At 48.0% G+C, this 16,267-nt stretch overlaps 1 protein-coding gene across 1 annotated transcript in view; it reads left to right on the plus strand.

Annotated features, from left to right (window-relative positions):
* LOC309794451 (polycystin-1-like protein 2) overlaps positions 1 to 15,195 on the plus strand; it is a gene marked incomplete at both ends in the record, with an annotated part of 81,809 nt that extends 66,614 nt beyond the window's left edge. The window contains 11 exon segments of the mRNA XM_082605977.1: positions 2,570 to 2,798; positions 3,998 to 4,022; positions 4,026 to 4,106; positions 4,108 to 4,192; positions 5,331 to 5,441; positions 8,427 to 8,564; positions 10,188 to 10,373; positions 11,267 to 11,594; positions 12,422 to 12,435; positions 15,010 to 15,101; positions 15,106 to 15,195. Coding sequence (XP_082462103.1) covers positions 2,570 to 2,798; positions 3,998 to 4,022; positions 4,026 to 4,106; positions 4,108 to 4,192; positions 5,331 to 5,441; positions 8,427 to 8,564; positions 10,188 to 10,373; positions 11,267 to 11,594; positions 12,422 to 12,435; positions 15,010 to 15,101; positions 15,106 to 15,195 — 1,379 coding nt within the window.
* Positions 15,196 to 16,267: the final 1,072 nt, after the last annotated feature.

Below are 16,267 nucleotides of genomic sequence, written 5' to 3' on the forward strand. Positions count from 1 at the left end.
ATTAGACTCTGCACTCCCAACTCAGAGGGCCGGGGTTCAATCTCTGGTCAGGGCACTAGAAAAAAAAAAAAACTTTAAAATTTTAAAAAGTCACATGTGGCAAGTGGCTGCCATATTGGATAGTGTGGGTTAAGAATGCTGCCATTTTTAAAACACAAGGCTGGTCACAGTCTAAACCTTGTTTAGAATATAAAAATGGGGTCTATAGATTAGGGAGTTTGAATTCATAACTCTTGGCTCCATCTCTGATACAGTGAATTAAATTTTCTAAGGTGAGGCCAGGAATCTGCATTTTTTACCAGTCACTTTTGTGACTATTATGCACACTGAATGTTGAGAGCCACCGTCCTCAAGACCAGGTCCCAAGTCCTTACTGTAGCACTCCCTCCTGGCCAGGCCTATGCTGACCCCATGGTCAGCCCTACTTTGACCCCCGTGTTCCAGCCACTCTGGAGGATTAGCCCTGAAGAGCTGGGCTTCGGCTGTCCATGAAGGTCGTCCCTGCAGTAGCTGGACACTTGGCCCTGTTTGGGGTCTTTGGGGTTTGGGGGACTTTGGCATTCACAGCATGGGCCTTAGAACAAGGGCTCTGGAGTTGGCCAGACCTGGGGCTCTCCCAGATGCAAAAGCAGCTGTGCAACTTTGGACAGTTGTTTAATCTCTCTGAGATTATTTCCTCCCCCCTATAAAATGGAAGCGCTGATCCACCCAGCTCCTTGGCTTGTTTTGAGGACTGAATGAGATCATACAACACATGAAGCACTTAGACCCGAGTCTGACACAAAGCAAGGATTCAGTAAGTGTTTATGATTGCAAATGATGGTATCTTCCGGAAACATTGCCGGAATGCTTACAACACAAAGGCCGTTGATGCTGGAACCATTAGCTGTGGCTTCAGTGAGGGAGGCCCAGGAGGGAGGAGGAGGTAGGAGGCCTGAGTCAGAGGGAGTCAGAGCCAATGTTGCCAGGTCTTTACCAACATCGGGTCTGAGCCACAGCCTTCTCCACATCACTTGTTATTTTCTCATTCACTTCTCACTGGTGACTGGGGAGGGGTCCTGGGGTCAGGGTGCTCCATTTTGCCATGTTCTATATCCAGTTTCACGCACCCCTTATGAAGATGCACACTGGTCCAGACCTGGGCCCTTCCTGTCCCAAGAGAATGTGCCCCTGGGCACCGGCCTCCCAGCTCAGGCTCCAGGGACCCAGGCCTGGTTCCACCTGGAGAGTCCAAGCTTCCCTTAGAAGGCTTGGGGAATAATGAAAAGATTCAAATTTGTTTTTTTCTTGCAATGAATATGTATTACCTCTGTAATTTAAAACAAAAAAACACCTTTTTTTTTAGTTTTGTTTTTTTGTTTTAAATATCAATTTTTTAAAAAATTTATTTATTTATTTATTTATTTATCTTTGGCTGCGTTGGGTCTTCGTTGCTACGCGTGGGCTTTCTCTAGTTGCAGCGGGCGGGGGCTACTCTTCATTGCGGTGCACGGGCTTCTCATTCTGGTGTCTTCTCTTGTTGCGGAGCACAGGCTCTAGGCCTGTGGACTTCAGTACTTGAGTCTCACGGGCTCTAGAGAGCAGTCTCAGTATTTGTGGTGCACGGGCTTAGCTGCTCCGCGGCATGTGGGATCTTCCCAGACCAGGGCTCGAACCTGTGTCCCCTGCACTGGCAGGTGGATTTGTAACCACTGCGCCACCAGGGAAGCCCAACACCTTTGTTTTTAAAAAAAAAAAAAAAAAAACTTAAGGAAACTGAAATTTGAACAAACGAACTGTAGAAAAACATTCAGAGATAACGGGGAGAAACTTCTCCACTGACTGGTTGTTTCACGCTATTAAGGGACTATCATTATTGTTTTAAAAATTGATAATGACACGTGGTTTTGTTTTTAAAAGGAGTCCTTTTCTTCCATAGAAGCATATTAAAATATTTAGTGTCAGGACGTGGGGCTTGGAATTTACTTCAAAATAATCCACATGGAGAGGGTGGGGTGCAGGCGAAACAGGACTGGTGATAGGATGAGGTGATAATTTTGAGCAATGGGTATAGGTTCATCTCATCATTCTCTTTACTTTTGTAATTTAAATTTTTTCATAATAAAAAGTTAAAAAGAAAAGATTAAGACTTATACCATCTTTGGCAACAGGCAAACTTGGGTTCAAATTCAAATCTTGTACGTATTAAAATATTTGCTGATGAGAGAACATTATGTCTAGGATTTGCTTAAGGTACTGCAGGAAAAAAAAATTGGAGGGCTGAGGCGAGACAATTTTGGCAAAATGTGGGTAATTGCTGCAGGAGGGCAGTGGGTATACTATTCCTATCTCTTCTACGTGTAAGGCAATTTTGAAAATGCCCTTGATAAAGGACTAAAAGCGAAACATTCAAATCCTAATTGACCATGAGCCAAGTACCCCATCTTTCTGAACCTCAGATTCCTCATGGTTTGGTACACAGTAAGCGATCGATACAAGAAAGCCATTACTAACACTCCTGTTTCTATTGCACGCGGTCTGCTCTGTCACTCAGCACCAGCTGATGCTCTTTCTCTCCCTTGTCCTCCAGAAAAAATGCAGTGCCCCAGGCCCAAGGTGGGCCCAAGAGATGCTGGGAAGGACAGTGCCTACAGGCAGTGTCTCTACCTTCAGCTGGAGCACCTAGAGCAAGAGCTGCTGTTGCTGGAGCCCCAGGGCTTTTCCCAGGGCCAGAGCCACACCCAGGCACTGGGGCAGCTACAGACCCTGAAGGGCTGCCTGGGGGGACAGCCCGGAACCCCGCCTCCAGCACACTCGAGGTAATACACTCCCTTGGGTGCTCCCAGCCTGGGGCCTGCAAGGAGAGCGCATCCCGGTACCTCGGAAGGTTATTCATCCAGATCTCCCCAAGAAGCAGCGATTATGGACTGCACAAATTCAGGGAAGAGGACTTTGAACAGGGTGATTTTGCCAGATGACGGTTAGAGCCCTTTGTACAGCACTTTACAGTTTATAACCATTTCCACATGGGTGTTTCCTAGCTGCACACTCTTGGACAAGCCCCTCATCCTCTCTGAGCCACAGTTTCCTTATCTGTAACATGGGAATGATAATGCCTGTCTCCTGGTTCAAACCTAAGAAGAATTTCAAAGGGCCTGGTCCATGAAGAGCAGCCTGTGGGCTAAGCGTGGAAGGGCCTGGAGACCAAAGTCCTCTCCAGGGTCCCATTGTCACTGCTGGCATAGCAAACATTTTGTTTACCAAACATTTGCTTTCATCTCCATGTGAACTGCCTTCCTCCCCTTTGAGGTCCCAAACCCCTACCCCCTTTTTCTCTGAGATGCCACATAACCCTCGGTTGCCTAACTTGTCCTTGAGCCCTATATTCTTCTGGAGCCCCTATACATATGTAATTAAATTTTTTTTCTCCTGTTAATCTGTCTTGGGTTAATTTAGACCAGCCAGAAGAATCTAGAAAGGGTAGAGGGAAATTTTTTTTCTTCCCCAACAACAGCACCATAATTCAGTGAAAAAATGACCATTTTTGTGAGATGTACTCTAAAATAATTGGTGATGATTTTATATTATGTATGAAATTTATTTTTAAATATTCCAGAAAAAAAAGAAAGCATGTGGGGATAGATGATACACATTTGACAAGGAGGTGATGGTTGTTGAAAGTAGTTGATGAGGGTTCACTGTACTCACTGATTTCCGTATAATGGGGAATTTTCATAATAAAAACTTAAGCCTTCTAGGCTTGACATGAGGAATAACAGAGAAAACCTGTATAAAGCAGTTTGCATGGGGACTGGCTCCTAGTAAGTACTGAATAAAGGTGACCTGAATAGAATATATGTATGTGTACCAGATAGAATACAGAATAGGATAGAGAAGAATACTGAGGGTCTGAGGGGTCAAGGAGCTTGGCCAAGGTCACGCAGCTGGTAGGGTTGGGGCAGGGTTTGAACTGGAGCCCAAATGGTGCCCCCCTGATTATACCCATCCTCTCTTGCAGCTCCCTGCAGGCGAGCAAGCCCCCTTGAGGCCTCCCCTGGTGGTGTGTCCTGGTGGGCTGGCTCCTGGTGGCAGCCACCAGCGGAGTGGCAGCCTTCTTCACCATGCTCTTATGGCCTGCACTATGGGTGGGCCAGCCCCCTCAAGTGGCTCATCTCCATGGCCGTCTCCTTCGTGGAGACTGTGTTTGTCACCGGCTGCCCTCCTGCCCTCCTGCCCTCCGCCCATGATTTCCCTCCTGCCAGCTGCCCAGTTCTTAGGCTTCAGCAATTCCTTCATCTATTCAACCTATTCATTCAACAAACCCACTTCTGGGTGGAGCTGGGGCAGGAAGGTAATTACCAGGATAACCCACACTCCTTCAGGGCCAGAGGCTGACATTTCATCATCACAATCACCCTTAGGAGGGGCCTCGCCTCCATTTTACAGATGAGAAAACCTGAGGTTAAGAGGATAAGGTCACAAAAAAATCTTGCCCTTAGGCCACATGTATAGATAGGAATGATATCATATTTCCTCAGGTCTAGGATGCTTTTGATTGTGAGATGGGCCAGCAACTTACACAAATTTTACCTTCAGAAAAAAAACCCACCAAGCCATTAAATGTGTGCATGAACTGGAAATACGTTCCTATTTCTGAAAATGTAAAATTACATAAGAGAGCAGTGAGAGTCAAAGAGACCCTGAGCCCCGCCTGGAAGGAGCCAGGCAGTAGGAACACTGTGTCGGGGGAGCTGCACAAGTGAGGGAATATTTAGAGAAAATCCTTCCACCTATGAGGCATCACAGAATCCCCCACCCTCATTCTGCCCTGAACTGCCTTCATCAGAGACTTAATCAGCTCCTGACACCGCCCCCAATCTAGTCTGAGAATATGAAGAACAGAGTCCTGAACCTTTTTGTTCCCCAATCAAACCACAGAATCCTACTGTGCTTGTGCACTGAAGGTGCAGAGACGGTGTCATGGAAGGAAGTACTCAACACAGAAGGGAAGGGAGGGAGGGAAGGAGGGAGGAGGCAGGTGTACGCAGCTATGCTAGTCACCAGGCTGAGGGGCAAGAGAAAGGCTGAGCAGCAGGAGACCAGCAGGTGGGAGGGCTCGGAGAATGCTGGAAGCAGCGTGAGTTCAAGGATTTGCCTGTCTCTGCCTGGTTGGTGGCCAGGCACGCAAGCCCTGCCCCTGACCCTTTATGACCACGTCCCCTCTCTGCAGAGGATGGCTTCCCCAGAGCATGCATGGCTCCTGCACCCAGGACACAAGTGTGGCTCCCGTTCCACCCAAGCTCAGACCAGGAATTGACAGGGAGTTTCCAACCCAGGCTTGGGGTTCACAGTGGGTGTTTTCCAGGTGCTGGGGTTCGCTGCTTTTTTTGCGCTGGCGTTGAAGACAGTGGAGGATGAGGAGGAGCCTGTGGCCCCCCTCCTGGGATGCGTCTCTGGCCCAGGTAATGGTGTCTGGGTGCAGGCAGGGCTCTGGAACCTGACAAGGCTGAGAAAGCCCCGTGGAGCCCAGACACTGGGTGGTCCCGGCCTCAGACCTTCGCTTCCCATCAGCCTTCACCCTGACTATTGAAGCACCCCCAATCCATCCAGGGACAAGTGACTCCTCCTCTGTCTCTTGGGCAACCTGTTCCTCCCCTTTCCGAGCCCTTCCCTCTGACACCTAAGCATGAAGAGGCACCATGGGGTCCAGTTCTGCAAGGGCCATCATCCTCTGTGTAATCCCAAGCAAGCAGCTTTCTTCCCCAGGGCTCAGGTCATTAGACAACCAAACAACAACAAGCTTGTGTGGGTGAGGGGTGTGAGGGAGCTATAATTAGGGTTCTAAGACAAAGGTCTGCAAACAACAGCCAGGGGGCCAAATCTAGCCCAGTGCCTGTTTTTGTAAAGAGTTTTAGTGGAACACAGCCATGCTGACTGGTCAGAGGAGCCCATGACCAGCCCTCTTCCCCGCAACCTGCTTTCTCACTTCCCAGCCAAAACTCCTGAGAGTGTCTCCAATAAGAAAATTACAGAAAACAAACAAGCAAACAGAACAGATTCAACACTCTTAACAGTCTATACAGAGATTTTGACTTTCAGGGAAAGTAAAACAGGAACAAACGAAAGGCCACATCCCTACGTCATCATGCAGTGTGGTGACCTCCTCATGGGACTGCATTCTTCTGCCTTACAATAGGGATTTGGCTTTGTAGATCCAAAAAGTGCATTAAAACCATCTTCCCAAGTCATAAGAGTAATTCTTCTCCAAAGAGACGACAGTCTCCCGACCAATCAAATATTCATTCAGTAATTCCTTTGGCAATTATCCAGGGAGTACTTTCCCAGGCAGTACAATGGCTTCGGAACATGATTTACATAAAATCCAGTCATTGTAAGTGTATAATTACTGATTTTAGTAAATTTATAGAGTCGTGCAACTATCACAATTCAGATTTAGAACAGCTTTTTGGAACTTACCCCCAAAACTTTTTGGAACTTACCCCCAAAAGTTCCCTCTTGACCATTTGAAGTCAATCCCCACTCTCAGCCTCAGCCCTGGCAACACAGCACTGACTGGATGGAACAGGTTGCTGCTCTTGGAATGAACAGCCCATCTGGGAAGACACATTAAACAAGTAAATGCACAAAATGACTTGTAAGAGAGAATGAGGGGGTAGAATAAGAGGGTGGCTCCTAGAGGATGGGAGAGGGAGGGTCTGAACACTGGGCATGTGCAAAGGCCCTGAGGTGGGACAAGAGCTTGTCATTTTATAGCATTATTGACAGGGTGGCCAGAGCATGGGGAGCTGTGTGTGCATGGAAGGAATGCTTCAAGATGAGGGCAGAGAGGTGGATGGGGAGCAGGTCATACAGGGCCCCATAGGGCCTGGGGCAATGCCGGGGTTTTGGAGTGTTTTAAATAGGAGAGCAGCATGATCGGATTTGTGATTTTGTGACTGCTCTTGGAGACCAGAGGTACTGGGTCAAAAGCAAAAGTGCAGAGGCCAGTAGGAAGACTACTGAAATGGTCCAGACTAGAGATGGCATGCATTAGCAGTGGGGGTGGACAGAGGGGCATGGATCCAAAGGATAGTTGGGTCAATATACCCCTATCAGACTGGCTAAAAATAGTGATAACACCAAATGCTGACAAGGATGCAGAGAAACTGGAGCATTCATACGTTGCTGGTGGGAATGTAAAATGGTACAGCCATTCTGGAAAAGTTTGGCAGTTCCTTTCAAAACTAAAAATGGGCTTACCGTACACCCCAGAAATTACACTCCTGGGCATTTATCCCAGAGAAATGAAGAATTATTTTCATAGAGGAACTTGTACACAAATGTTCACAGAAGCTTTATTTGTAACAGTCAAAAGATATTTAGCCACTCCTAGGAATCTACCCAGGAGAAATGAAAATATATGTCCACACAACACATTCATAGCAACATTATTCTTAATAGACCAAACTAGGAGTAATCCAAATGTCCATCAACAGGTGAATGGATAAACAAAAGGTAGTATGTCCGTACAATGGAATATTACTCAACAATAAAAAGAAACTAACTACAGGGAATTCCCTGGCGGTCCATTGGTTAGGACTCTGCGCTTCCACTGCAGGGGGCCCAGGTCTGATCCCTGGTCAGGGAACTAAGGTTCTGCAAGCCACGTGGCACGGGAGAAAGAAAAAAAAAAAAAAGAAAGGAAAAGAAAAAGAAACTAACTACTAATATACACAACATGGACAAACACCAAACCATTGTGCTAAGTGAAAGATGCCAGATACAAGAAACTATGTACATATGATTCTGTTTATATGACAAGTCCAGAAAAAAAAATCTATGAAGACAGAAAGAAAATTAATGGGGCTAAGGGTGGGGATAGAGTGGGAGTAGAGACCAATTTTAGGGACATGAGGAAACCTTTAGGGGTGACAGAAATGTTCTAAAACTAGGTTGTGGTGATGGTGGCACAACTCTACAAATTTACTAATATCACTGAATTGCAGGCTTCCAACGGGTGAAAATTATGAACATTATAGGTCAATAAGGTAGTTTGAAAAAGAAGATACTTGGAATTACATATAACAGGACTTTGAGATATTAGTTACCTTCATCCTTCCATCCTTCCAAGTTTTGGAAGCATTGGGATCCATCTTAGAGTTCAGGAACACAGAAGGACAGCATCCAGGAATCAGTAAGACTTCAGGTGAGGAGGGCATCTGTGCTTTCAGTATGAGGAGAATTCTCCAGCTGGAGAAGAAGGGACGGAATTCTGAGCACTGGGATAGCACGGGCAGAGGCATGGAGGGTAGCGTTGGGAAATGGTTCCCAAGGAGGAGGAACAGTGGATCCCGTTGTACCTGGTGAGGGGAGTCTCTTGGTTGCAAACGTACAAGCTGGTTCCACTGCCCATTTGGGGGACTGTCCTTGTGCCCTTGCTTTCACAGACCCCTCTGCCTTGTTCCGAGCACGAAGAAACAGCAGAAGGGACATCTACCAGAAGCCTCTGGCCTCTGACGTTGAGAAGATGAAAACCACCCACCTCAAGGAACAGAAAGCACTTGCCTTAATCAGAGAAATCTTGGGTAGGCAGCCAAGATTACTTACGAGCAACCTTCCCACTCGCTGGTTCTCAACATAGATTTGAGCAGATGTGGTACAATCTCTGACAGGCCCACACTGCTTCTGGGCCCATCGCCCCAGATATCAACTCTCCCCAGCTTCTCCCCTAAACTTAAAATCCTTCCGTGGCTCTTCCAGGCCCCTGGATAACGTCCAAACTCCCTGCTGTGCTCCACCCACCCAGGTCACCTCTCTCGTGCCCCTTGTGCCCTAAGCTCCAGTGACACTGCGTCCTGCAGCTCCTGACCCAGGCCCTGTGGCATCTAGTCTGCCTGGAATGTGTGCACTCTCCTCCCTGCCTTTTCTTCTGGTTAATTCCTTTTATTCTTCAATTCTCAGCCCAAAGGCTGTGTCGTCAGAGAGGCTCCTCTGGCCCGCTGACCAGAGGCTTTCAAACCTAACTGTGTGTCTTAGTCTGGGTTCCCCCACAGGCAGATCTGGGCACAAGTAGTTGGTTTGGGAGGCGATCCTGAGAAGCACTGGTAGGAAAAAGTGCAGGAAAGAGACGGAAGCCGATGGAAGGCGGTTGGTGAGTGGGTTCCATGTGGGCAACTGGGGCTCAGTCCTGCTGAGACCTCGGGAGGGGCGAGCGTAGTACGTACCCCCTAGTTGCCACCCACCAGGTCACTGGTGAGGCCTACTTCCGAGGTGGGCGCTGACTCTGCCGCAGCCCTGGCCTGCCCTCCCACGGGGAGCCCATGTGGCCAAACCACAGAGTGGAGGAGCTTGCGTAGGAGCTGCATGTACAGAATGAAGAACAAGACGGATGTGGGCAGAACCCCAACAAGTCATCTTGGAGTGGGGGTGCCAGAATGCAGATTCCCAGGCCCTGGGCCCAGAGATTCTGGTTCAGTAACATTCTGCATCCCCCAACATGATTCTGATGTCGGGCCTCCTAAACTAAATCTTTGTACCTAATGGTCCCTTAGGTCACACTCACCTGTCTACAGGTTCCCTGCTCCATGAGGGCAGGGAACAAGTCTGTCATATTTATTGCTCTATCCTCAGCACTACAACATGGCAGAGCCTCATTTTTTTTTTTTTTTTTTTTTGGCCACACCATGCAGCATGTGGGACCTTAGTTCTCTGACCAGGGATTGAACCCCTGCCTCCTACAGTGGACGCTCCGAGACCTAACCACTGGACTGCCAGGGAACTCCCTAGAGCCCCATTTTAAAAAAATTCTATTTAAGAAACATTCATGCAGCACGAAGTCTGTTCAGGCACTATTTTAAGTGCTTTATAAATATTAATTTGTTGACTCCCTCATCACAACCCTGTGTGACAGAATTATCCCCATTTCATAGATGAGGAGAGTAAGGCACAGAGGGGTTAAGTCACTTGTGAAGGGCTCATGGATAGGAAGTGGCAGAGCTGGGATTTGAACCCAGGCAGGAGGCTCATGGCCTGTGAACTTTACTTCTTTCTGCTGTCCCTACAAGGACTGATTCCTTTGTCATCAGAGGGGCGAGTGGCTGGTCTACAAGACCTCAACTGTTCTGAGCCATGTGCCTTTCCAGTTCCTGCCCTGGACTTGGTAGGAGCTGGGGCCTCTGCCTGACCAGGGGCTGTGCCCCCCTTCCCAGCGCACCTGGGATCCCTGTGGATGCTGCTGCTGGTGGCCTACGGGCAGGGGGACCCCAGCGCCTACCACTTCAACAGACACCTTGGGCACAGCTTCACCCGAGGCTTTTCAGCCGTGCTGGACTTTCAGGACTTCTTCACATGGGCCAACACCACCCTCATAAGCAACCTGGACAGTCATCACCCAGGTACCGTCCACCCACCCCAGGACGTGGGTCAGCTCCTTTCTGGGAACAGCTGTGGGTCACTGTCAACTTCAGCCTTACAGAGAACCAATAACCACAGAGCCATATGCTTTGAAGGAGAGACCCTCTGAGGGTCCCTAGCCCTCCCTGGATGCAGAGTGGAGAACCTCCTTCTTAGATAACTGAGCAGGAATTGGCCAGGCAGAAATGGTGTGCCAGGCAGAAGGGACAACATGAGAAAAGGCCAGCCTGAAACACCGAGGCACTATACTTCCTGGAACTACAGAGCGTTGAGTGCGACTTCAGTGTACGGTAGGCGTTGAGGACCCACGAAAAGCAGAGCAGGAGAGAGGAACAGGGGCCAGGTCATGAAGGCTCTGGAAGCTCATAGTTTATGCTTAAGGAAGTGAGGAGCCATTGACAGCTTCTCGGTGAGGCAGTAACCTAATCACATCTGTGGTATAAGCTGCATTGGAAGTTGGAGTTGAGGGTGGGTAAGTTAGGATGCTGGGCAAAAATGATGCGACTGATGTAGGGATGGGGGCAGAGGTGATGGAGAGACGGGGTGGGTGCAGACAACATTGAAAAGGTACTATTGGTGGGCCTCGTTGACCCTTAGGATGTGGGCATCGAGGGAAAGGACATAAATGGTCTCCAAGTTGATGACTGGGTAGGAGTTGCCATTCCCCAAGAGAAGTTATGCAAGAAGTAGACCAGGTCCAAGGTGGGGAGATGGTGATGAATGGTTGAATGTAGTCTGTGGTTGGCCATGAACTTCTTTTGGCTAATTCTACAATGGGTACACTGAAATTCACGTTAGCATCCAGGCCAGAAAGCTTGGGATGTGTTAAGATGATGTTGATGGCTAGACTTATCCACTTGTTTCTCATCTCCAGGCTTTATCACTGATGGGAACTCCAAGCTGGTGGGCAGTGCCCAGATTCGCCAAGTGAGGGTCCAGGAAAGCTCTTGCGCTCTTGCCCTGCAGCTGCAGGCTTCTCTTGATGGATGCCGTGTGCCATATTCCCTGGATGTTGAAGAACTGTCAGACTATGGGGAAGGCTGGAATGCCTCCAGCCTCAATAACAGCAATGACTTTTGCCAGGCTTGGCAGTACCAGAGCCAGAGCCAGCGCCGAGGGTATCCCATCTGGGGCAAACTCACTGTGTACCGGGGAGGAGGTTACGTGGTCCCCTTGGGGACTGATCGCCAAAGTGCGTCAAGGTAAGGCTCACTGGATTCACATGCAGCAGAGGAAAGACATTTGCTCAAGTCCAGGTCTGATTGGAGGGTGCAGCTTTCAAAACAGGGCGGAGCCAAGCTCACTGTATCATTGTGGGGAGGGGCTGGGGGATTCAGAGGCATTCAGGTCATATTTTCAGGCCCCTGGAAACTGTGCAATCTCAGAGTTCGAAGGGAAATCCTGCTTCCAGCATTCTCAGCCTGGTGCACCAAGCCTGGTGGCCTGTGCTAGAGCCAATACAGGGATGAGGAACTTAGTACGACGTAAAGCGTCCACCACCAGGCAAGTAGGAAGTGGTGAAGGCTCTTAACCTTAACCAAGAATTACGCAGGGTCTGAGGTCTTACCCTACTCATAAGCTAACACACTAGCCTGTTTCATGGATGCTGGCAGAAGACACAAGACTCCTAGGTCAGAGACAAAGGATTTCATTACTCACAGCAAAAGCAGTAGCAGAGCTTCATGGTGGTTGAAGTCAGTTCCCCAGGAAGGGCCATGACAGATGCTTGCCCATGCAGTGAGTTACAGTACCAAGGAGGAACACCGAGCTTGGAGCATTCACTGTCTCTACGGCGGCAGAAGCAAGCCTGCTCTTTGTCTGAAGGAGGATGTCACCTCATCCCTTGAGGTTGCTCACTGCAAACTCAGCCCTGAGATGACGCCTGGGTAAAGCCCAGCCAGAGCCTTGCATTCCTGGAATTCTCAGCACGAATGTGCAGGGACACTCAGGGCCCACACACACTGCGTCTCCCAGCACGCTCTAGAGTCAGAGAGCCCTAGGTTTGAAACCCTGGCACTGCTCCTGTTAGCTGTATAGTCCCAGGTGAGTTAGTGAACCCATGTGAACCTCCATCTCCTCCATGGCACTATTACAGCACCAAGGAACACAGGTAACAAGCCCCAAAGGAGGACACCTGGCAGGGGTCCCCTGGCATTAAGGACAGGCCAGGAATAGCTTATTTCCACATAATAGGTGTTTTCCTGCCACTCAGAACAACTGATACTCTCTCTCTGCTTCTATGTATCAAAGCAGGACGCAGACCCATCAGGGACACGGCACGTTTTAAAACAGGCCCGTCATTACTGCTGTACGTAATAACAGCTACTGTTACTACGTGCGCGCGCGCACACACGTCTGCTTCCTCCTCACAGTGATCCTGAGGCACTGGTGACGACACTATTGCAGGTGAGGAAACTGAGGCCTGAAGACGTTATCAGCCTGCCCACAAGGCAGGCAAGGTTGGAACCCAGGTCCCTCTGGCATGTGCCCTTTCCACGGCACCCGTGAGCAGGTCTCCGGGAACTGGTCCTGTGAACTGCCAGCCCAAGAGGGACTGTGACAGTTGCAGCTGCTGCCTGCCTAAGCCCCCGATGTTCTATGTGGCTGCTCTAACACCATGGTCCTCAAACTTTAAAACGCATCATATACGCAGTACTGTGTATAAAATTGGGACTTCCCTGGTGGTGCGGTGGTTAAGACTCTGTGCTTCCACTGCAGGGGGCACGGGCTCGATCCCTGGTCGGGGAACTAAGATGCTACCTGCTGTGCAGCATGGCCAAAAAAATAAAAAAATAAAATAGACACGCAACAAGGATATATTATATGTGTGTGTGTATATATATATATATATATATGTATATATTATATAATTCCCAAGTGAATTATAGCCCTTATTCTGTAATAACTTTTAATTAATTAATTAGGCTGCACCGGGTCTTAGTTGTGGCATGCGGGATCTTTGTTGTGGCATGCGGGATCGTTTTCGTTGTGGTGCACAGGCTTCTCTAGTTGTGGCACACAGGCTCAGTAGTTGCGGAGCGTGGGCTTTGTTGCCCCGCAGCATGTGGGATCTTAGTTCCCTGACCAGGGAGCGAACCCACATCCTCTGCATTGGCAGGTGGATTCTTAACCACTGGACCACCAGGGAAGTCTCTGCAATAACTTTTAATGGAGTAAAACCTATAAAGATACTGAATCACTATGCTGTACACCTGAAATTAACATTGTAAATCAACTATACTTATAGATAGATAGATAGATAGATATAATGTTTAAAACAAACCAAAAAAAGGCCAATCATAATCCCTCGGATGGCTCATCAAAACACAAATTCCCAGGTCCCACCCCCAGAGTTTCTGACTGGGGAGATCCGGGGTGGAGCTTGAGAATCTGAAATTCTAACAAGTTTCCAGATGATGTGATGCTACCAGTCTGGGGACTGCATTTTCAGAACCTCTGCTCTGACGGCCAGGGGACCTTTGCACATGGGATGGGAAACTGAGGCCCAGAAAGAGGAAATTAATTCCCCAAGATCATGGCAAATGAAGGGCAGACTAGAATCACGTCTCCTGACTCGTGGGACTCTGTTCATTACATCAGTGATTCCCAGCCCTGACTGTACATTAGAAACACCTGGGGGCTTTTGGCAATGCCTGCCACTGCACCTGAGACCAATAAAAACAGAATTCCTAGGAGAAGGATCCAAGCACTGGTATCTTGAAATCTCCCATGTGGTTTGCATACACAGCCAAGATTGAGAACCCATTGGAAAAATGACTAAAGAAAACAGTGACTAAAGAAAAAATGACTAAAGAAAACAATTTAGGTGATGACAAACTTTAACTTTTCATGAAGTGGACTGTCTCCATTCAGAGACCTGCAAAATGGAGTGGAAGGCAGGGAGCTTTTGTAGGGTAAAGAATAATGAACAAGGAAGGGGAAAATAGAAAGTATCTGATTGGCCAGGGCCACAGAGTCAACCTTGTTTGGGATGAGAAGGAAGAGGAAATAAGTATAGAGCCTGGAGTTTGCCTGGTGTTTGGGGATTAGCTGACTGGATATACTGCCTTTCTGGTCAAGGGGAGCCTTTAAAGAGGCACAAAAGTTATCCAAGTTTCAGTTTGCTGACATGGCACCCTGCACAGGAGCAGCTCCATCTTGGGCCCAGAAATTTATTTCAAGATGTTCATATGGTTACTTTGGTTTACATTTTGAGAAACCACCAAACTGTTTTCCGTTTCACATTCCCAGCAGCAATGAGGGTCTTTGTACACAAATTCCTAGTAGCCACCAAACTGTTTTCCATTTCACATTCCCAGCAGCAATGAGGGTCTTTGTACACAAATTCCTAATAGCCTTTGTGGGGGTGGGTGGGGGGGGTGGAGGGCATCTTGTCATTCTCAATGGAGGGGAAGAAGGAACCCCCTGGGGATAAAGAAGGAACCCTGTGGGGATAAAGGCAGGAGTAAACACCCTTGGGATTCCCAGAAGGAGGTCAATTCCAACACAAAAGCAACACTAAATAGTGAAGTGACTTTGGCAGGGACCAAATTAGACGATAAAACCATGGTTTCCCCTTAGAAAGAAAAGCCCTCAAAGAGAATGGCCCTACCTAAGTTGCATGGTTCTTTCTCCCTCTGCAGCTGTCGGAGGAAGGAGAGATTGTCGATTTGCTACTGATGAAGATACTCAGTTTCCTGGGCATTAAATGTAAGACAGGAGCCTGGAAGCAGCAGTGAGCAGCCTGAGTTGCTGTCAGAGGCCTGGGCCCCTCAACCTGTATCAGCTGTGCCCCAAATTTAAGCTGTTGGTCCAGGCACAATCATCTGTAGAGTAGGGGAGGGCCAGCATCTTAGGCCAACACTTACCAGTGATTCTATATTCTCTCCAGGTCAGTATTTTTCTGTGTCCATAGAAGAGTTACCAAACCTGGCAAGCAAAAAAAAAAAAAAGGAAAAATACATACATACCTCCATACAGTTGCCACCACTGTCATAGACGTTTGTTCAAATATATTTTCAACTAGAAATATAACAAATATTGTCTGGAGTTCGGGGGGGTGGTGGGAAATCCCCTCTACAGACTAATTATTTCATCTTCTTGGTCAGTCAGGAGTTGCCTTTGTATGATTCTAGTTCAGGGTTTCCCAAACTGTGTCCAGGAGATGCTAATGGGTGTCATATTAGTTTGCTAGGGCTGCCAGAACAAAGTATCACAAACCGGGTAGCTTAAAACAATAGAAATTTATTGCTCCACAGTTCTGGAGGATAGAAGTCCAAAATCAAGGTGTCAACAGGGCCGTGTTCCCTTGGAAGGCTCTCTTTTAGCTTCTAGCATGTGCCAGCAATCATTGGCGTTCCTTGGCTTGTAGATGCATCATTCTAACCTCTGCCTCTGTTGCCACATGGCCTTCTTCCCAGTATTGGGGCTGGGACTTCAACCTATCTCTTTAGGGGCCACAATTCAACTTATGACAGGTGTCATCCTCCCCCAAATGTTTCTAGATCAAATGTGGGAAACACTGGATACACAAGTGTTTTAGCATGGGAACTGTTAGAGCTTTTAATATGCTAAATGTGCACTGTGAGTCTTCTGGGATGAGATGAATGTGAGCAATAAAGTGTGTAATGATTCCCAAACCCCTATGACCATGGCTTCTGGTATTGAAGCACTTCAATCAGGGCTCGTGTTCCTTAGGCAATACTTTGGGAATCGTTGATCTACACCAGTGGTTCTCAATATTGGCTACACGCTAGAAACCCCAGACTTCATGCAAATTGATCAGAATCGATGGGTCCCAGGCATCAATATTTTTAAGCACCCCCAGATGATTCCAATGTGCAGTCAGACTTGATAAACATGCTTTAAATTCTTA

This window comes from Mesoplodon mirus (assembly GCF_964341445.2).
Source record: "Mesoplodon mirus genome assembly, chromosome: 19".
Lineage (NCBI taxonomy): Eukaryota > Metazoa > Chordata > Mammalia > Artiodactyla > Ziphiidae > Mesoplodon > Mesoplodon mirus.